Source organism: Onychomys torridus, chromosome 8, assembly GCF_903995425.1.
Source record: "Onychomys torridus chromosome 8, mOncTor1.1, whole genome shotgun sequence".
Lineage (NCBI taxonomy): Eukaryota > Metazoa > Chordata > Mammalia > Rodentia > Cricetidae > Onychomys > Onychomys torridus.
In genome coordinates this window covers 6,373,851-6,396,443 of record NC_050450.1, presented here as the reverse complement: position 1 = coordinate 6,396,443, position 22,593 = coordinate 6,373,851, and the positions used below count along the sequence as shown (strand labels likewise).

At 42.3% G+C, this 22,593-nt stretch overlaps 1 protein-coding gene across 1 annotated transcript; it reads left to right on the top strand.

Annotated features, from left to right (window-relative positions):
- The first annotated feature begins 10,981 nt into the window (after positions 1-10,981).
- Positions 10,982-22,365, top strand: LOC118589383. Its single transcript, XM_036196635.1, has 2 exons — positions 10,982-12,656; positions 22,283-22,365. The coding sequence occupies exon 1, from the start codon at positions 11,065-11,067 to the stop codon at positions 12,613-12,615; it is 1,551 nt and encodes a 516-aa protein (XP_036052528.1). The 5' UTR covers positions 10,982-11,064; the 3' UTR covers positions 12,616-12,656; positions 22,283-22,365.
- The last annotated feature ends 228 nt before the right edge of the window (positions 22,366-22,593 follow it).

Genomic DNA, 22,593 nt, shown 5'->3' with positions numbered 1-22,593 from the left:
GTCCCTGAGGATTATAAGGAATACCTGTTTTATGTATGATTTCTCATTGGGTACAAAATTGTTGAAATGCCTTACTACTATATCCAGAACCATTGTCAGTTTTAATAATTTTTGGTATACACATATATGAAAAGCACTTCAAGCAGTGCATAATTACATGTTTTGTAGCTTCCCCAGGTTGTGCACTAGCCATTAACAATCCTGAATAAGTGTCAATGGTCACATGTACATATTTTAATTTTCCAAATTCTACAATATGAGTATCATCCATTTGCCATAGATGGTTAGGAAGACCGAGGGCTACCCCTAAGTGAGGGGCAGGAAAATATTTTGGACATACCCCACATCGTTTAACTATTTGACGAGCTGCTTCTTTGGTAAGATTGAATTGCTTTCTTAAGCTTTTACTATTTTGATGATGAAGAGCATGTGACTGTTGAGCCATTTCCACTTGGGATAATGCTACTATCTTTGTTAACTTATCAGCTAAAGGACCAGGCAGATTCGAGTGAGCGCTAATATGGCCCACAAAGCATGGCAGCTTTCTTTTGAGGAATAGCATCTTGAATTTGTTGAAACATTTTGACTTGATTGTTGTTAGTTCCAGTATTTTTTACCAAAACTGTTACTATTCAAAGGAGTCAAAACCATAGATGTTCTTTCATGAAACATATCCTTCATTAGCTTACTCTGAGAAAAAGCATTTTCAGGATTTAGTATTTTCACTTCATTAGCTTTAACTCCTGATATTATTAGCAGCTGTGATATTTAGCATTGATTTCTTATAAGGAACTCAGCTTTTCTGAAGATTTTTTTCCCCATCTATAAACCAGTCATTTTTTTTTAAATGACTGTTTCCTTGTCTGTTAGATTTACAAAGGAATCACTCATTTGCAGGCTGTTTGTTCAAGGCAAAGAACTTTTTTAATTTCCCATACATTTCTTCTCACACAATGTTCAATATATGGACTGTTTTGCCTTGGTTAAGGATTTTAAAATGGCTTTTTTGCTCTTATTGGTAGCTTTTTGTCTGATCCAAGTTCTCAAGAAGTAAGATTAAGCTTTCTAGCTTGCTTTGAGAAGAAATTTCATCCTGAACTGAAAAGTTTTTGGACAGTATCGCCATCTTTAGCTGAAAAACTACATTTCCCAGACAGAATGCATTTCTCTTTATCAGCTCACTGTTAAGAGCTAGCTTATGGACTATTTCCCATAGTTCTACTTGGGTCCGGGAGTCAACCTCCAGTTCTTTACAGGACTTGCTTTAGATGTTTTTGCTTTTGCAACAAGAGGTTTGAACCAAGAGTTTTAAGTTTTCAGTTCTGGGACTTTGAGAGATTTCTATTCTCTCCTCAGCTGGCTTTTACAGGTATCTCTCCTTCATTGGACACTGGCCCGGGATCAGACTGCACCTGCCTCCTTAGTGGGCATTGAGGCTGGCATTCCTGAGAGCAACTTTCCCAGGGGCTTGTGTTTGCCTTAGCCAGTCAGTGGAAAAACCATTTACGACAGAGCTTTCCCATAGCTCCTTCGGAGAGATTTTCTCCCACTGATTTTATTCTCATTTTGCTTGGTTCCTTTCCCCCCAGATGCAGAGTTTCAGATATCTCAGGCTGCTCTGTTTCCTTTACTAGCCTTTGGAGGTAGGGGCTTTCTTCCCCCCATATCTGCCTCACACTCTTAGCAGCTTTCACAGGTCATGCATTTTCTGGGGAGGAATCTCTGTTTCTTCAGAGTCTTTCTCCCAGACAGTTCCCAGTTTGGTCTCAATTTATTCCCTCTACTCCAGAAACAGTTTCCGACACTACAGTGGCGGCTTTCCCTGCTACTGAAGGTAGGGGTTTTTTGTCCATTTGTTTTCGGGGTCTGTGTGGTTTGCGTACAGACTGAAAATCTAACAAGGGAGGTTTTTGCCATCTCTAAACTTGCATTAGGACAGGTGTTTTACCTGGCCCAGTCCCCCAGTGGGACAGAGCTTATGCCAGAGGCAATCACCCCTTAGGGTTACACTCCATCTCATCAGGAGTCAGTTGAAAGAAAGCTTTTCTCAAAGAGATGCTTTCTCTGACAGAAAAGAAAGCTTGACTCCTGGGTAGTTCTGTTTTGCCCTGGCCGGGCTCTTTCCTGACAGCTTCTGACTCAGAAGCACAACTGCTTCAGACAGTTCAGCTGTTTTCCCAGCAAGGTCCTTTCTCTGGCAGGAAAGCTTTTCTCAGTTTTTTGTTTTTTTGTGTTTTGTGTTGGTGTTTTTGTGTTTTTTTGTGTTTTTGTGTTGGTGTTTTTGTGTTGGTGTTTTTGTGTTGGTGTTTTTGTGTTGGTGTTTTTGTGTTGGTGTTTTTGTGTTGGTGTTTTTGTGTTGGTGTTTTGTGTTGGTGTTTTTGTGTTGGTGTTTTTGTGTTGGTGTTTTTGTGTTGGTGTTTTTGTGTTGGTGTTTTTGTGTTGGTGTTTTTGTGTTGGTGTTTTTGTGTTGGTGTTTTTGTGTTGGTGTTTTTGTGTTGGTGTTTTTGTGTTGGTGTTTTTGTGTTGGTGTTTTTGTGTTGGTGTTTTTGTGGTGTTTGTGTTTTTGTTTTTGTTTTGTTTTTTTGCGCAGCTGTGGACCTATCAACCCAGGACTTGTAGGAAAGCGGACAACTGTGCTGTTCCCACTGGCTTTAGCATTGTTTGTTCATTAGCAATCTTCCCCTGGGGCCCGCACCTTCCTGCCTCAGCTCTGTGCTCCAGGAAGTTTGCAACTGCAAGAACCCAAAATGCACTCCAACTCGGAGACGCTGGCTAGTCGCCTCTGGGTTTTTGGTCAGAAGCGAGGATACAATGCTAACAGTCTGTATCACTTCAGGGGATCTTTGCATTAGGACGATTAGGAGCACCTTTTTGTTTGAAATGCTCACTCAGAAACAAAACCCTTGATGCCTCAGCTCGGCTGTAACTGAAAGTCTTGTTTTTGCTTTTCTCAGGTAAGGTTTTCTGCCCTTTGGGCTCTGTAGCTTTTCACCCACTCTCTCCAGCGTTTCCCTCAGGGGACCACTGTCTTTTACTAGCTTGAAGAGACAGAGCTTAGAAGAGGTTTGTAGGAACTTGTCCCTGCCTCCTGCATTGCAGGGAGGATTTTTAAAAGCTTGAAAGAACTTAGAGAGGCTTTGCTGTCTTAAGAGGTTTGTTTTTTCCCTTAGAAATAATCACAGGTGCTCCCCATACTAATATCTTCAGGTAATTCTAATTGTTGTCTTTGAGAGGTTAAAGGCTTTAGTTTTTAAGTTTAAGAGAGAAAGATTAAGGCTTTTTAGAGAGATTCCCCCGCCCCAAGTTTTCAAGAAAAGCTTTTTAGTTTAATGGAAAGAAAAGGCCAACTTTCCCCAAACTTCCCAACTTTAATTTTTGGCTTTTTATACCCGCGTTTTTGCTTCAGGGAGAAATCACTTTCTCCTGCCGCTTGGATTTAGCATTTCAGCTGTCCCCAGGTCAAAAGCTTCCATAGGAAAATGTTTCTTCCCCATAAGCTCAAAGAAGAGCTTTTTACTACCCGTACAGTCCAAAGAAAGATCCCCCCCCCCAGTTTGCGTTCATAGCCCCCAAAGTTAGAAAATTAAAGTTTCTGTCTAGTTGCCTTATTTTTTCTACACAATCTTACACTTCTAAGTTTTTCCTACACTATATTACTATGCTATACCTTATACTTATTTTCACAGAAATTGAGAACAGAATAGAAGATAGAAAATTTTGACAGAAGAGAATTTTGCACTGCAGCATCGGACATCCTTCCAGTCCGTTTTCCTTTTCTCCCGAGGATAAAACCCCTGCCCTCAATAATATACATACATATATGTTCCATAACACTGGCATGTCACTTTCCACTGGCAGGGCTGACTCACACTTTCGCCAAAAACTCTGTAATAAAACTATTGTTTTCCTTTTCTTTTGTCCCGATTACTTGTCTTAGTCCCTGTTCATTTCTCTTTAGTCCCTTCTTTCTTTCTTCCTCACTCCCTTTTTTTTCTTTTCCCCTTTTTTTTCTTTAGTCCCTGTTCATGGTGCCATTCTGTGGGGCGTTTACCCACCAACCCCACAGCTCCCCAGAGTTTTCTTGAGTGTGAGCAGCAGGAAATATTAGATAGAAGGATTTATAGTGCGGAGATAAACAGATAGAAAATACAGGATAACCGCGGGAGGGCCTGGAACCTATTCCAACAGGCCCTGACTGTCTCTGCCCCAGGGCATTTATAGAGACGCCAAGGGATGGAACAAAAGACCTCCTCCCCCAGCACAGCCAAGTGCAGACCGTTTCAGACACCTGCACTCAGGCCCGTGGTCCTAATCATCCTCTATGGGGACCTGCTGGGTAAAGCCACAAGGAACCTGAAAACGGGCTCCCACACAATGCTAATGTGGACAGGGAAAGATGAGGTCGTAACCACACCTAGACAAAGAACTGCAGGCCATTAAGGAATACTGAGAATAGTCTTCCACAGAGATGAGCACACTAGTTGTTTATCCAATACCAAATGGTTAGCCCTGAAAACATACATAAAAGTAATATTATACAGATTAAGCAAGTTATACATATACATTTATGCATGTAACAACAATTAATGGAAAAAGAGGCCACAGATTTGAAAGAGAGAAAGGAGGAGTATATAGGAAGGTTGGTAGGGAGCAAAGGAAAGGGGGAAATTGTGTAATTAAAACTTCAAAAATTAAAAAAAAAAATTTTAAGTACCATTATTCTGACCTCTACTATAATAAATTAAATTTTTTTTTAAATGCCTGCATATGGTGATGGGCTGCAGAGTGGGGTCTCCACTTTGGATGAGTTCTTACTGGGTAAGCCATTTAGCATGAATTTCTACCATGCAAATAAAGGCAGTTCTGTAGTACTGGGTGATTCACTACACCATTCTGCTAGTCCAGTGTCCCACTACCACTTAAGTAGAACACAGTGTGGACTGGGGACCTGTTCCTCTGAGGTCATTTAATCATGGCCTTCTCTCCTTACTGCACAGAATCATTGGCACACACAGTGATGATCACACTTGGGAGGGTCAGATGGGGAAAACAGCAAGTAGGCATGGGAGGGATCTCTCCTGGCCAGCTTTTCATACCAGTACTCACAAGGGGAAACATCCTTTGGTGGAATATTTGTCCATAATATTCTTTTTCCTAGGAAATAATTCTGCCAGCTCTACCATGCCCTGTACTTCCACTACCCCACCCCTCCCCACCCCTGCCACATTTGGCTCAGCTGCAAGCTGACCTCTACTTCCTGGAGTCCCTCCTGCCCCTCCTCCTTTTTCTTCTCTTCATCTTCTTGCTTGAAGGCTGAACCTAAGATCACATGCATGGTAGGCATGTACTCTACCAATCAGGGGCTAGGCCCCCACCCCATTTTTTGTTTTGTTTGTTTTTTTGAAACAGATGCTCTCTACATAGCCCCGGCTGTTCTGGAACTATGTAGATCAGGCTGGCCTGAAACTCAGAGGCCTGCTTCTGCCTCCTGAGTGCTGGGATTAAAAGTATTGGGTAATGAAGGGCAAGGTTTGAGGGAAAGAGAGCTTAGGGGAGCAGGAGATCCCAGCTGGATCAAGAACAGAAAGGGAGAACAAGGAATAACAGACCATGATAAATGATGACCACATGAGAACAGGAAGAAACAAAGTGCTAGAGAGGTCCCCAGAAATCCACAATGATAGATACCTCCACTGTAGACTGCTGGCAATGGTCGAGAGAAAGCCCAAACTGACCTAGTCTGGTGATTGGATGGCCAAACACCCTAACTGTCATGCTAGAACTCTCATCCAATAACTGATGGAAGTGGATGCAGAGATCCTCGGCCAGGCCCCAGCTGGAGCTCCAGGAGTCCAAGTGTGGAAAAAGAGGAGGGTAAGAGTAAGAGTGTGAATTGTTGAGACCAAGATTGGAAAAGCACAGGGACAAATAACCAAACTAATGGAAACACATGAACTATGAACCATTAGCTGTGGAGCCCCCAGATAGATCAGGCCCTCTAGATAAGTGAAACATTTGAATAGCTTGAACTGTTTGGGAGGCACCCAGGCAGTGGGACTGGGACCTGTCCTTAGTGCATGAGCTAGCTGTTTGGAACCTTAGGCTTACACAGGGACACTTTGCTCAGCCTGGAAGGAGGGGACTGGACCTGCCTGGACTGAATCTACCAGGTTGAGCTGAATCCCCAGGGGATCCTTTGCCTTGGAGGAGATGGGAGTGGGGGGAGGGGCTGGAGGGAAGGTGGGAGTGGGAGTGGGAGGGAGGAGGACAGGGGAACCCATGGCTGATATGTAAAATTAAATTAAATTAAAAATAAATAAATAAATAAATAGAAGTATGCGCCACAATGCCTATCTCCCTATTCCATTTTTCCAAGTCAACAACTTTTTGAAAAATCAGTTACATGCTTCATAGAAAAAGGGGTATGGGTTGGGTTTTGTTATTGTTGTTTTTTGGTTTTGTTTGTTGATCCAGGTTTTCTTACATCAGTACTTACATGTTGTTACGGGGATGCCCACATCAGGTGCAGCAGCTGCACTTGTGAGAAGCTCTTTTCAGAGGGAGCCCTCAGTGAACTCCCACAGCTCATGCAACAGCAGGATTAACAGCTCATCTTGCAGGAGATGCATCTACATCATCTACACCTTTGGTACTTGCTGGAGCAGGATCCATTGGTGGCACAGGAACAACTAAGGTCCAGCTGAAGTCAGAAGGCAGACACATGTAGACATGCTAAGAAGAGACATGGTCCCTCCCCCTTGTGTGTGTGTGTGTGTGTATTTGTGTGTGTACAGGTACATATGTGTATAGAGGCCAGAGGATAATTTGTATTTTTTTTTTTTTGAGGCAGGATATTTCACTAGCCAGAAGCTTATCGAGTTGGCGAGGCTGGCTGGCTAGCAAGTCCCAGGGATCTACCTGTCCCCAGTAGTGGAATTACAAGTGTGTGCCACCATGATGGTTTTTTACAAAGCTGGGGGTTGAACTCAGGTCCTCACATTTGCACAGCAAACATTTTATCAATTGATCTATCTCCCAGCTATTTTTAAAATAAGATTTATTGTTATTTTTATTTATGTGTATCTTTGTCAATGTATGTAACATATGAAGCAGTACTCTCAGAAGCCACAAGAGAGTGTCTTCACTATTGAGCCATTTCTCCAGCCCTTGTGTTTATTGTTTTTAAGACTGGGTTTCATATAGCTCTATTTTCAAATACCTTTTTTTAAAACAACAACAACAACAACAACAAAACCCTCTTGATCCTTGTACCTCATCTCCTAAATGCTGGGATTACAGGTGTGTTCCCATGCCCAACTAGACCACAACTCCATACAGGGTCACTGCGGTGGTTTGAATAGGAATGGCCCCACAGACTCAAGTGTTTGGATACTTGACATTCATTGGGAGTGACACTATTAGGTGTGGCTTTGTCAGGCACTGATGGAGCAGACTTTGAGGTCTCCTCTGCTCAAGTTACGACCAGTATTGCACAGAGTCTCCTGCTGCCTGTGGATTAAGATGTAGAATTTTCAGATCCTTCAGCACCATGTTTGCCTGTATGCTGCACAAGTTTCCCATCATGATGACAATGGACAAAACCTCTAAAACTGTAAGCCAGCTCCATTTAAATGTCTTTATAAGAGTTTCTGTGGTCATGGTGTCTCTTCACAGCAATAGAAACCCTAACTAAAACAGTCACAAAATTGAATGTGGGGATAACAAAAAAATAGGCAACAGTAAAACACACAACAACCAAAACTTAATTCAAAATCAAGCACAAAGAATCCAGGACATCTCTGGAAGCATCGCTTATGTTGAACCACACTTCTCTGCAGTTTTTCATTATAACTCAGGACAAGTGCAGTTTGCACTGTGCATGCTGTTATCCTAGCACCACCATCCAAGGCTGCCTACAACACCTTAGCTCAGACATGAGCTATGAAATGTATGCTATGAAATGTAGTGTCTCTACTGTATGCACCAGTGTTTGCTCTTATAGAAACATAATGGTTTAATTACTGAAAACAAAGACTTTTAATATTTTCCTACTATCTTTCCTCAGCATAGAAGTTCCAAATCAGTAAGTCTGTTACAATGTTTACCACCCCCTCAAACCCCTCCCCCTGCCCCCCCACACACACACACGGTGTTACTATGTATCCTTCACTGGCCTTGAACTCTCTATGTTGTTAAGGCTGGCCTCAGACTCAGCAGACTCTGCCTGCTTCTGCCTTCCCTGTGTTGGGATTAAACACCATGCCTGGGTAGAATGTTTACTTTTTTTTTTTTTTTTAACTTTTAAAACTGTTGTATGAGCCTGTGGAATGGCTCAACAGCTGCTTGCTGCTAAGCCTGACAACCATGTGATCCTCTGGACTCACATGGTAGAAGTACAAGTTGTCTTCTGACCATAGCTGAGCCCTGGTATACACATTCCCCCTCCCAAACAAACAAATAAATGTAATGTGATTTAAAAAAAAACAAAAAAAAAACCCAACCTTTTGAGTTGCTTACTTCAGTTTCATTTTTTTTAAATGTTAAATTTTGTCTCGGCATTATAACAGAATTTCCAAAATGCCCCTAAATATATTTCTGCCATTTTGTAATACATATTTCTGCACATCGGTATTCTCAGCATTAATGATTATAAATCAAAATATCGATAAACTCTAAAAATGTTGAAGATTCTCTATGTCCTGCAGTATCAAATATTTAGCCAAGAATTACTTCTTTATGTAAAAATAAAAATGTGAATCCATCTTATTATCATGCCAATTTGCTTTTGTCTAATGAATAGTAAAATTATATGTATATCAAAGAATTATTTAAACTAGCAGGGCATGATGGCTATTCCCATAATCCCAGCACTTTGGAAGTAGAGGCAGGAGGAACAGGGTCATCCTCAGCTACATAGAGAATTCAAGGCCAGCCTGGGCTACGAGACCATCTCAAAAATAAAATATCAACAACAAAAGACTTATTTTAAAATAAATTTATGATTACCAGCGTTTGATTTGTATATCTATTTTATATATCTATATACCTACAGTCACATGAAATTTTCTCACACATAAAGGGTCCCAAATGGAAACAGTTTAAGAGGTCCTGGTAGAAAGCGATTGTTAGTGCTTTCCATTACAGGCATCATCTAACGCTGTATGGGCACCTGTTCTGTCATTTATAGAAGGGAGGTGAAAGAGCTTGCCCCAGGTAAGAAACTTAAACCTAAGCCTGCCTAATTCCAGGAATGACTATATCAAGGCTAAACTGGTTAATGTCAAAGGACCTGAGAAAAAGGGTGACTCCAATTCAAGGTGGCCTATGGTGCTGCACCCTTCACCATCAGGCAGTTCATTCTGGTTGCCAACCTTAAGCACTCCTGCAGCCAAAGGGGAGACAAAGGGGAGATACTGTTTTTTCATGTGGAGGTCAGGTCTCTTTCCACCATGTGGAAAGAATTAGCTTGTCAGGCTTAATGTTGATCAAGGCTTTAACTACTGAACCATCGTGCCCACCTGTGTGTTACTCATATTTATAAGTTTAAAACTAAAATTTTAAATTACAAAATAAAATCCTGCAACCCTTTATTTGAAAAAATGTCAACCCTAAACACAGGCATGAACAATGAACACCTATACTCTCATTTCATCTATAGTCTACAATTATTAACATTTTGCCACATTAATTTTTCTAATTATCTTTTTTCTCTTTATTAATTTACACTCATGATATTCATTAATTACACTCAAGATATTAATTACATTTGTGGTATTCATTGATTACATTTTCAGTATTCATTCAATAATTATATTTATATTCATTAATTACATTGATTGTATTTATTATATTCATATTATGTCCTGACACTTTTTTCATTCTTTGACAATTTTATACATGTATATCTTGAACATATCTATCTCCAACTTCCCACCCTCACGTCCTTTTTTACTTTCATTCACTCATTCATTCATTCATTCATTTTGAGACAGTCTCACAGTAGTCCTGGCTGGCCTGGAATTCTCAAATTAGAACAGGCTGAGTTTGAACTCACAGAGATCCGCCTGCCTCTGCCTCCCAAGTGCTGGGATTAAAAGCCTGCATCACCACCGCCCAGCTATTAAGACCAGGACTGTTATATATAGAGAAACCTTGTCTCAGAACACACACACACACACACACACACACACACACACACACACACACACATTTTTAACAACTTACTGAGTTCAATTAGTAGTGCCTGTATGCTCAGGCACGGGTACAGTGATGACATCCCTGTACCTTTCTAATTATCTATCTTCACTTTCGAAAGTATTTAAGAGTAGTTTTGTTTTTTTTCCAAGTGTGGTGGCGTGTGCCTATAAGTCTAAGTAAATGTGGCCTGACCTACAAGCCTAAATCTATTTTAAAATGTACTAGGATGTTTGAAAATCCATCTTTAGCAAAACACAAAATAAAACAAGTGCCCCAGCCCTCAACACGATTTTCTTTCTTTCAGGCTATCTTCTTCCGCTACCCGGACCCCTATAGCAGACGGGAGAAACCGGAGCGATGGCGGTCTACCAGGTCCTTGGGTAAGTCTATCAACAGTCGCCAGGTAAGAGGGAAGTCAGAGCTCACACCGCACTCTAATTAGCCGCTTCTCAGGTGAAGGAAAACAGGACTGCACCCTACGCCAGATTCATTCCTGCTGGTGCAGGGAAGTTACAAGAAAAGTCTTCGTGGATGCTCTCCCAAAAGCTCTCACCCACCCTCGAGAAGATTCTCGCCTCGGGTACGGTTAGTTTCGCTGCTGTAAATTTTACCTCACATAATGCCAAAGGGTCAGACCCTGGGACAGATGGCCTGCGAGGGGCGAGCACCGCACAGCCGCGGGTTCAGCGGATCCTAGTACGCACGCGCAGCTGCTGGGCAGGCTCCCGTTTCCTCTCTGGTGGGGCAAAGCGCCCCCTAGCGTCCCGCCCCGCCCCGCCCCTTGCGTTGCCATGGAGACCCAGCGGCCAAAGCCCGCCGGTGGCAGCGTCCTGGGCCTGGCCGCGTCTTGCGGGTTTTGCGTGGACGATGTTGAGCCACACAGAGCTTCCGCGGAAGAGCGTGGACTTGACGGAGATACGGTCCGGGGGCCTGGGCCGCTGCAGGCGCTTCTTTTGGCTGGGCGTCGCCTTCGACGCGGTGGGTGTAGCAGTGCTGTTCACTGGCGTGTTCGCGAACCTGCTGTTCTACGACATGCTGCTCTATCTGGGTTCCATCATTATCTTCGTCAGCCTCCTGTGGTGGATCTTCTGGTACACTGGCAACATCGAGGCGCTCCCGGAAGACCCCTCAAGGAGCACTTCGCCTCGCGCGGGCGAGGTCGGGATGCACCGCAGCGGCAGCCTTCGCTTTTCGCTGGCCCTCAGGAGTGTCTCCAACACTTTCCGGCGGATCCACAGGCGGCGGCGGCGGCCGCGGCTCCTCCCGAGGGTCCTCCAAACGATCCAAAGCCTCAGCTCGACCGACCCAGGCCAGCTGGAAGGGAAATGCGATGCCGGGAGCAAAGATGGCAGAACTTCGTTACGTCTGGCAAAGCCTGTGTCCGTTCTGAACCAGCTACAGCTTTGCTCAGTCCAGGCCTCTAGGAGCCTGCCTTTAGTCCCGTTGCCTGCTCCTCTCTCGATTTGTACTTCTAGGAGCCAGCCTGTCTTTTCAGTGACCTCACAGGGCTACTCTTCTGGCAGCCACTCCCAGATGACTCTGTCCTCTGACAGTCGTGCGCCTGTGGATCTTGACCCCCAGAGGCGCTCTAAGATCAGTGTGGCTTCTCAGATCTACCCTCTGCAACGGGCAGACAGTCAGAGCCACCTCCTGGTGCCTGTACCCTCTGACAGTTTCCCTATGGTGCCCACGATCTCTCAGAGCCAAATTCAGGACTCTGTGTCCTCTGACAGTCGTGCGCCTGTGGATCTTGACCCCCAGAGGCGCTCTAAGATCAGTGTGGCTTCTCGGATCTACCCTGTGCAACGGGCAGACAGTCAGAGCCACCTCCTGGTGCCTGTACCCTCTGACAGTTTCCCTATGGTGCCCACGATCTCTCAGAGCCAAATCCAGGACCCTGTGTCCTCTGACAGTCGTGTGCCTGTGAATCTTGACCCTCAGAGGAGCTCTAAGATCAGTGTGACTTCTCAGATCTACCCTCTGCAACGGGCAGACAGTCAGAGCCACCTCCTGGTGCCTGTACCCTCTGACAGTTTCCCTGTGATGCCCATGATCTCTCAGAGCCAAATCCAAGGCTCTCTAGCCCAAGAAAGCCAGCTCCAGAATTTTCCACCTGCCTCTCAAACTCAACCTGAGACGGTTAAAGCTACCAAGAGCCATAATTTGGCCACGGAGGTCCCTGTAGTAACACCTGGGATTGCCCAGACTTCTCAAAGTTGTTCTCCAGGTGTCCAGGAGGTTCCTAAGAACTCAAGTGCTAAAGCTTTGGAGACTCTTCCAGCAACCAGCCATAAAATAGCTCTGGACCAGCCTGACCCCTCAGTGCCTGTCTCTGAGGTCGCACATACAGACAGGCAGTGTGACCCCACTGACAACCTTCCAGCCTCCAGGGGAGTGAGGGAAAGTCACTCTTTCTAATAGGAATCAGACCCTTGCATGTCTACTAAGGTCTTTGCCAAGTAAGTGCCTTGGAGGAGAAATGACCAACATTCCCCTTTTTATTGTCAGCATACCATGGCTTTCTCACTCCTTTAATGGGAACAAAGTGGCCTGGGACTTCAGGGATTAGCCACTTTGAGAGTTGGTAGGCTTTTGAAACTAGTTCTCTGAGTCATGAAGACTAAGGCTTTGAATGCTTTATCAGACAATGAAGTCTGTTCTTTTGTTTAAGGTTAGAGGAGGGAGCCAGTGGAATATTGTTCTTTTTTGGGGGGGGCGGGGGTTGTTTTCGAGACAGGGTTTCTCTGTGTAGCTTTGCATCTTTCCTGGAACTTGCTTTGGAGACCAGGCTGGCCTCGAACTCACAGAGATCCGCCTGCCTCTGCCTCTCGAGTGCTGGGATTAAAGGAGTGAGCCACCACCTCCTGGCCTAGGAATATTGTTCTTTTAGGAAGCTCTGAGTTCTGGAAGGTTGGAAGATTTGGACTCTGCAAGGTTTCTCCTGGAAGAAGACAACTTCAGTTTGTACAAGGACATGGCATTAAATGACACTGAATCTTAGGTGGGAGTTATTCTTATTTGATACGTTTGATTTCTGTCAAAGACAGTACTCTTTAATATCCCTCTAAAGCTTCAGTAGGCAAAACTGTACCCAGCTAGGATTTCATAGTATTCATATTCATACACATTTTCAGTGAGTTACTTCTACTTAGTGCCAAGTAATATTAATTTCCTGCTTACAACAGTGGTAGTTGCTATTTAAATACATTATCTAAATAAAACACTTTGCACAATGTAAAGGTAACTTTGAATGTATAAGAAAAGTTGGGTAATTCTGAAGTGAAGACGTTGGACTTGAGTTAGCTAGTTTACTCTCCCTCGGCCTCTGTCCTCCCCACTTCTCTTTCTCAGTTTGAATTTTGTTGGTGCTGTCCTGGAACTCACTCTGTAGACCAGGCTGCCCTTGAACTCATAGAGATCTGCCTGCCTTTGCCTCACAACTGCTGGGATTAAAGGTGTGGGCCATCCACCACCAGGCTTATTTTGTAAATCTTTATGGGCATTTTGGCTGCTTTAGTTTTATACAGTTTGAACTCCTGAATTCTATAAAATAGCGTGCAAGGCTACACAGAGAAACCCTGTCTCGAAAAAACCAATATATGTATCTCCAATGACTTATGTTCCTTTCTATTAAAAGATAGAAAAGCTGGGCATGGTAGCACATGCCTGTAATCCTAGCATTTGGAATGCAGAGGCAGGAGGATTGCTGAAGCCATTCAAAGCCAACTAGGATAACATAGCAAGACCTGTCTCAAAAAAAAAATTGGGGGGCGTGGACTGTGGTGGAGTGACTCAATGATGGTGCCTACCTAGAGATTGAATCTCCTATGTATTATATTACCCAAAAAATAATAAAAAGAGATGGGGTTGGGAATGAATCTCAGATTGCTTGACATCAGTTGTTTGTTTGTTTGTTTGTTTGTTTGTTTGTTTTGTGTGTGTGTGTGTGTAACTATGTATGAACAAAACAATTTTAAAAAGAAAAGACTGGGCTGGGTGTGGTGGTGCACATCTTTAATCTCAGTACTCACAAGGGAAAGGCAGGCATAGTCTTTGAAAACTGGAGGCCAGCCTGGTCTACAACAAAAGTTCTAGGCCAACCAGGACTGTCTCAAAAAAAGAGAACAGGATTTAATGCTATTTCAAAAAGCCATTTCCTGCCCCCTTTATTCTTTGAAGTGATTCATATAATTGAAATAATTATCTAGGTAGGTCTTAAAGACTTAGACACTAGGGGTACCAGGAATAAGGTAAAAATGAAGGTACAGGGATGCAGATCTTGCCAACACAAAGTTTTGTAGACTTTGTTCTCTGAATCAAAACAATAGGAGGATGACTGAAGGTCAGCAGAGGAAAAAGGAAGTCTTTATCAGGCCAGTGGGAGTATTATCTTTTTGACAGGAGAAATCACTCCATGCCCTTCAGATAATTAATTCATTGGCCAAACATTTGTATGCTTTTTTGGGGGGGGAGGGTTGAGCTGAGGGTCAAACCCAGGGCCTTGTGCTTGCTAGGCAAGTGCTCTACCACTGAGCTAAATCCCCAACCCTTTTTTGATTTTTTTGAGACAGGGTTTTTCTGTATAACATTCCTGGCTGTCCTGGAACTCGCTCTGTAGCCCAGGCTGGCCTCAAACTCACAGAGATCTGCCTGGTTCTACCACCACCACCTGGCTAACATTTGTATTCTTTCTAGCAAGTGCCAGACATTGCATTAAGTATTGAAGAGCCAGTGCTATATTCAGAAGCCCTACTTTGCAAGCACTTACCATCTACCAGGAGGCATAGACACTGAAATAACCACAGCAGTGTAATATGGTGCTTTAAGAATACCAGTGAGGGTTGGGCAAGGGGTGTTTGAATTGGATCCAAAAGTAGATTTTCACTGGGTGAAGGCATGAGTAAGAACATTCCACATGAAGGGAAAGTATCCTCAAAAGAGTATAGAAGAGGGCCTGGAGACATGGCTCAGCAGTTAGGAGGGCTTGCTTTTCTTCCAGAGGACCTGAGTTTAGTTCAGGCACCTATATTGGGTAGCTCCCAACTGTCTATAACTCCATCTCCAGAGGATCTGATGCTCTCTTCTGGCCTCTGTGGGCACAAGCACAGGATATGGCATATACACAAACACGCATACTTATAAATAAGATTCTTTTAAAAAAAATCTGTCTTGTTTTGGTTTTTGTCGGGTTAGTAGCAACACCTTTAAAATCCTAGCACTCAGGAGACAGAGGCAGGTGGATCTCTGAGTTTAAGGCTAGCTTGGTCTATAGATGGAGTTCTAACATAGCCAGTGCTACACAGAGAAACCCAGTGTCAAAAACAAAATCTGATGAGTTTGTTGTTTTGTTGTTGTTTTTGTTGTTATTTTTCAAGACAGGGTTTCTCTGTGTAGTCCTGGCAGTCCTGGAACTAGCTCTGTAGACCAAGCTGGCCTCAAACTCACAAGTCCCCTGCCTCTGCTGTGATTAAAGGTACAAGCCACCATGCCCTGTGAAAAATAAACAAATAAATAATAAAAATAAATCTTAAGCAGGATTAGTGCATAGAACATTGTTTTTTCTTGCATTTTTATTTTTTCACCTTTTAAACAAACATTTATAATCTTTATTTTACAGATATAGGTATGTAAATACAACATCGAGTTCAGTGGTCCTTCAAACTTAAATGGTTTTTTTGGGTTTTGTTTTGTTTTTTTTTAACATAAAAACAGGTTAGAATTCCAAAGTCCAGAGTTATTTGAAACTGGAAAATATTTTCTCTGTAGAAAATAGTAAAAATGATAACATTTCCCAATGAGCCCATTTAATAGCTGAATTAAACATAAAAATATTAATTAGATTCTGGGATACAGAAGAAACCTATCTTCATCTGTTCAGAGAACTATGTTTTACTTAAGTTGTGTAAGTGAGATTCCTATTCATCTTCCTCTTCACTGTTTGATTTATGCAGACATTTTTCTGTAGGCTAATCTATAAAAAGATTTTAGCCTCCCCTCCTGAAAGTACAGCCAGAATATCCTTTCATCAGCTTGATATGGTACAAATTTTTATCCTAATAGTGAAATGTTTCACTAAAGCATGCCCAGTGATTGGGCAAAACCAAAACTTATTACAAGCCACTTTCATCATCATCCTAGGGTCCTCCCAGCTTGGTAGCCTCCCTGGATCTGTGGGTTGCAGTCTGATTGTCCTTTGCTTTATATCTAGTATCCACTTATGAGTGAGTACATACCATGTTTGTCCTTCTGGGTTTGGGTTACCTCACTCAGGATGATATTTTCTAGTTCCATTCATTTGCCTGCAATTTCACGATGTCATTGTTTTTCTGTGCTGAGTAGTACTCCATTGTGTATATTACCACATTTTCTTAATCCATTCTTCAGTTGACGGGCATCTAGGTTGTTCTGGCTATTATGAATAATGCTGCTATGAACATAGTTGAGCGTGTATCTTTGTGGTATTATTGAGCATTCCTTGGGTATATGCCCAAGAGTGGTATGACTGGGTCTTGAGATAGAACAATTCCTAATTTTCTGAGAAACTGCCATACTGATTTCCACAGTGGTTATACAAGTTTGCATTCCCCTCAACAGTGAAGTAGTGTTCCCCTTGCTCTGCATCCTCTCCAACATAAATTGTCATTAGTGTTTTTGATCATAGCCATTCTGACAGGTGTAAGGTGGTATCTCAGAGTTGTTTTGATTTGCATTTCTCTGATGATTAAGGTTGCTGAGCATTTCTTTAAATGTCTTTCAGCCATTTGTGGTTCTTCTTGTGAAAATTCTGTGTTTAGCTCTGTAGCCCATTTTTTAATTTTTGTTTTTTGAGACAGGTTTTCTTGTGTAACAACTCTGACTGTTCTGGAACTCATTCTGTATACCTGGCTGGCCTGGGATTAAAGGAATATACCACCACTGCCCATCTAGTGCACACAACTTTAATCAAAGGCAGGCAGATCTTTGTGTTTGAAGTCAGCCTATTCTATATATCAAATTCCACAACAGCTAGGGCTACATGGAGAGACCATGTCTCAAAAAAAAAAAAAAAAAAAAAAAAAAAAAGTAGAAGAAGAAAGAAAGGAAGGAAGGAAAGAGAGACACAGAAGGGCATGGATTTAGTAGCTAAGACAGTATAATGCATATATGCATACATATAAACAATGCTGGGCTTAGACCTCAGCACTGTATAAACCAGGCAGGGCTCTGCACACCTGTAATTCCAGGACATTGGAGATAAAGACAGGGAGATCAGAATTTGAAGCTCATCCTCTGCTACATAGTGAGTTTGAGGATAGCATGGGCTACATGAGACCCTATCTAAAAAAAAACAAAAGCCAATAAAATTAAGTGGCTGGCAAGATGAGTTGGTGGGTAAAGGTGTTTCCTGCACAGCTTGATGACCTGAGTTCAGTCCCCAAGACTCACATGGTGGAAGGCAAGAACCCACTCCCACAGGTGATAATCCTCTGACCTTATACTTGTACCTTTCTCTTTCCTCACATAGATAAAAATATGTAATGATTTTTTTTAACTAAGTTTCACTAGCCAGTGGTGGTGTCATGCACCTTTAATCCTGGCACTTGGGAGGCAGAGACTGGTGAGTTTCAATGAGTTCAAGGCCAATGTGATCAACAGAGCTCCAGGACAGCCAGGGCTACACAGAGAAACTTTGTCTCAAAAAGCAACAACAACAAAATGAAGGTTCACTTTATTAGGGGGTTGTGTTTTAAAAAGGTGCCAGGTTGAGGGGGTATAAATTTAAAAAATTTAAAGGAACAGATGTAGCTGAAGTGTTCCTGTGTCCCACCTGGCCCACGGTCAGGACAAATTTCTTTCACCTGCCAGTCCCACACCCAGCAGACCCAAGTAAACACACAGAGGCTTATATTATTTACGAACTGTATGGCCATTAGCTCAAGCTTATTATTTACTAACTCTTACACTTAAATTAACCCATAATTCTTATTTATGTTTAGCCACGTGGCTTGGTACTTTTTCTCAGTTCTGCCTTCACATCTTGCTTCCTCTGTGTCTGGCTGGTGACTCCTGACTCAGCCTTCCTGTTCCCAGAATTCTCCTCCTCTGCTTGTCCCACCTATACTTCCTGCCTGGCTACTGGTCAATCAGCATTTTATTTATCAACCAATCAGAGCAACATATTCACAGCATACAAACTGATAATACCCATCAAACAGAGATGTAATATTAGTTCATGGCTTGTTTAGGGCTCTCTGGGAGGAATAACCTGATAGTCACAGGTCCTTGGGACTTAGAGAGTGAAAAGAGAAAAGAATGTGGTGTGTATAAAATGAAAATGAGAATAAATGAGGACTCTTTCATGGATGGGAAAACTCTGACGGCCTTTTACTTTGCTTTTGTTTTTCTTTAAGGCAGTGTCTTGCTATGTAGCCCAGAGTACACTTGAACTCAAAATCCCCCTGCTTCCAGATCTTTGTAAGTTCAAGGCCAGCCTGGTCAATATAGCAAGTTCCAGGCTAGCCAGGACTATAGAGTGACACCCTGTCTCAAAAAAAAAAAATTATTGTACCTCAACCTTCTGAGTGCTGAGATTACAGCCATTGCCACCTTGCCCGGTTTCTGCCTGCTACTTTTTAAATTTTTCATCTTTTTTTTAAGCCTTATTTTTTTTTATTATGTATAGGTATGCCTGAATGTGAGTTGTGCATGGGAATGCAGCTGCCAGCATAAGCCAGAGGCACCAAATCTTCTAGAACTGGAGTTAACAGACAGCTGTGAGCCATCTGGTACAGGTGCCAGGAACTGAATCTGAGTCCCCTGGAAGAGAAGCAAGTGATCTTAACCACTATGCCATCTCTCTAGAACTTTTTTTTTTTTTTTAAGAATCTCATGTAGCTCATGCTGGCCCAGATATTTGAACTTCTGATTTTTTGGCCTCTGCCTGCCTCAGTGCTAGGGTTCTGAATATCACTACACTATGTTTGTGAAGTGCTGGGGAATGGAACCCAGGGCTTTCTGCATGCTAGATGAGCAGTCTACTGAGATCCATGCCCAGAACACCACATCTAGTTTCTTTACAGAATTTTTATCAGGGTTGAGTTTGTAGTCTGCAAATAATTGAGATAAATTGTTAAGGTTCTCTTCATTAAATTATAAGCCCAAAGTAAACCTCATTAAATTATAAGCCAGAAGTAGACCTCTTAAATATTAGCAACAAGCCAGGCAGGCAGACAGATCTGTAAGTTTGAGGCCAGCCTGGTCTACAGAGTGAGTTCCAGGACAGCTAGGATTGTTTCACAGAGAAACCCTGTCTAGGAAAAAAACCAAAACCAAAACCAAAACAACCAAAACCAAAACCAAAACCAAAACAAAAACAAAAACAAAAACAAAAACAAAAAAAGAAAGAAATGTGTAGCAACAAATATAGTTTCCATGACTGTTCATCTTGCAAAATAGTTCCAGGTGTTTAATTTCTGTACAGAACCTTTTTGGTGGTTACAGAGATGACATCATGTCATCATGTGGAACTACTGTTTACTATAATAGCCCATTTATGCATGTTGATAGCAAGATAAGTACCTATCTAAAACAGGAATACATGTGTTTTTTCCCCATAAAGGTCAAGGTAGTAGATATTTTAGACTTTATGGGCCAAAAGACAAAAATCAAAGAAGTGAATTGCCTGGTGTGGTGATGCATGCCTTTAATCCCATCACTTTGGAAATAGAACTCTATAAATTTGCTGCCATCCTGGTTTGTGTATCCAGTTCCTGGACAGCCAGGGCTACAATAGTGAGACTGTCTTTAAACAATGCTGTGAGTCAACTTGTATAACCAAGGAGAAAACCCCTGCCCTGATCTGCCTGTTAGCCTGGAATGGGCTCTATGGCTCCTTTGGCTCCAGTTACATCATCTGGAGTCATTCAGCTAACCAAGAACAAATGGCATAGGGGAGAAGGGACATTGTGGGGCAGATCTATAGCCAACACCACCCTTTTCACTCTGCCCCGGGACACCCAGATGTGGCCCACTATTCTCTCAGAATACACAGCCTTCTCCCTTTGATTTGCTGGTCCAAGATAAGGCAATTTGCTAACCTCCTGACTCCCAGATGGAGAATCTACCTTTCAGGACCTGGTATCTGCCAGCAACAGAGCCCACATTGTATGGCAATGCCTAGGTTCCTGGGAAGGCCGGTAGTCAGAAAGGCCGGCCCAGGAATGTGTATTTGAGAATGACTCCCTAGCTTGGTTTTTGAAGCTCACCTTGAGACCCTGTGGTAGCATAAAACCAGGATAAGGAGGGTGCCTACCAATACCCAGTGTATAGAGTGGAGATGCAGTGAAGGGTCCTAACAATGGGCAGGATAGCTTGTGTGGCACGGAACTCTCTGACCCGCAGTGTCAGTAGTGTGAGCCTAAAAAGCTCGAATCTGTATTACTGAAACTTCAGATTGGAGCATGGGGCTCTCTGCTGTAATCAGTCTGGCACTTGGAAGGGTAAGTGAGAGAATTGAGAGTTGCAGACTATCCTGGCCTATAAAGAGAGACAGTGTCTCAAAAAGCAAATATAAAATTTTAAATTGCTGTTTTTATAAGCTTTTATTTATTTTTATTTGTTATTTATACTTTCTGAGTGGTCTAAAACTTACGCCCCTCCTGCAGCTCCTCCTGAGTGCTGGCATTATAGGTATGTGTTACAATGCCTGGCATTCAGGAGCTTTTCAAAAAGATGGTCTTGGGTAAGCAAGAGTATTCAGTGGTGGCAACACTTAGCACCAAGACGGACCTAGTTCTATCCCCAGTACCCACAAGTGTAGAGAGCCAACTCCTGAAAGTTGTTCTCTGACCACTATATATATATATATACATGTATATATATACACACCCTGGCACGTGCATCCCCCGATAGATAGATAGATAGATAGATACATAGATACATAGATACATAGATACATAGATAGATACATAGATAGATAAATGCTGGGCAGTGGTGGCACACGACTTTAATCACAGCAGAGGCAGGAGGATCTCTGAGTTTGAGGCCAGCCTGGTCTACAGAGTGAGTTCCAGGAAAGGCACAAAGCTACTTAGAGAAACTCTGTCTCAAGAAACCAAAAAAATAAAATTAAATAAATAAATAAATAAACAAACAAATAAATGATTAGGACATAAGTTGGTAAATAACTTAGATCCTTGGGTGACTTCTTATGATCCTTACCCAATAGACCATGAGAATCTTGTTTAACTATGTTTCATCTATCTTAGAACCTTAGCTTGTATCATTTTTGAATAAGCATACATGAATTTATTAATAAAAATAGCTATTGGGTGTTTATAACACAATAGGAGTGACTCAAGGGCATTCATCAGACACTGTTGTTGTCTCCACTTAAAGGATGGATTTGACACTGAGAGATTAAGTAAGTTTTCCAAAGTTATACAAGTAGAAGAGCTGGCATTGATGGACCATATGTTATATGGGATATATGACAAACTTCTCTTTCATATTAAAGTTATTATTCAAGTAGGTGATCCACACTGTAATCTCAGCACCCTGGAGGTAGAGGTAAGAGGATCAGAAGTTCAAGGTCATCTCAAGCACAAAGGGAGTTTGAGGCCAGCCAGAGCCACATGAGACCCTGCCAATATTATTAAGGAGCATTTTTGACACAATTTTTATTTTTATTTTTATTTTTATATTTTTTAGTTTTTAGAGGTTTATTAGGAGGGAAAAGGGGGGGGGGGAAGAAAGCCAGGCCTGGAGAGAGGGAGAGATGGTGGGAGGGAGCGGAGCAGAGAACAGAGAGGTTTTTATTGTTGTTGTTGTTGTTTTGTCCCCCCCCCACCTCCCCCCAGCTGAGGATCGAACCCAGGGCCTTGGGCTTGCTAGGCAAGCGATCTACCACTGAGCTAAATGCCCAACCCTTGACACAAATATTAAATGTAATTTCAGTTGTAATACGGCAGGTCACTTCATGGATTACTTCTCTATTTAGACCTTTGATTTCATCGAGAAAGTGAGAATTGGCATTGTCTCTTTTTTTGTTTTATTCTAGATTATCATATAACTATCATCTCAAATAAAATTGCCTTTTTCTTTCTAGAACGTAACAGTGTTTCTACATACTTCACTGCCAACTTGGTAAAAGCACAAGTTCTTACCTTGTTTGAGAAACTTCTCTCTGGAGTCCTGACCTATTCCAGATCAACAGACTGCCTATACCGTGTCCTGTGAGACTGCCTATAATAGTTGCCTCAGTGCTGAAGACAGTGTTCCAGCCTCCAATGCTATTTATTAACAGGACTATAAGCCATAATAAACTTTGTTATTCCAATGAAACTTTATTTAAAATAAATTGAGTTTTTAAAAATAGACTTGTCTTGGGGTTGGGCATTTAGCCTAGCAAGCACAAGG

What these genes read in the sequence shown, in the direction of transcription:
- LOC118589383 (XM_036196635.1), top strand. Translation starts at nt 11,065, where the DNA reads ATGTTGAGCCACACAGAGCTTCCGCGGAAGAGCGTGGACTTGACGGAG.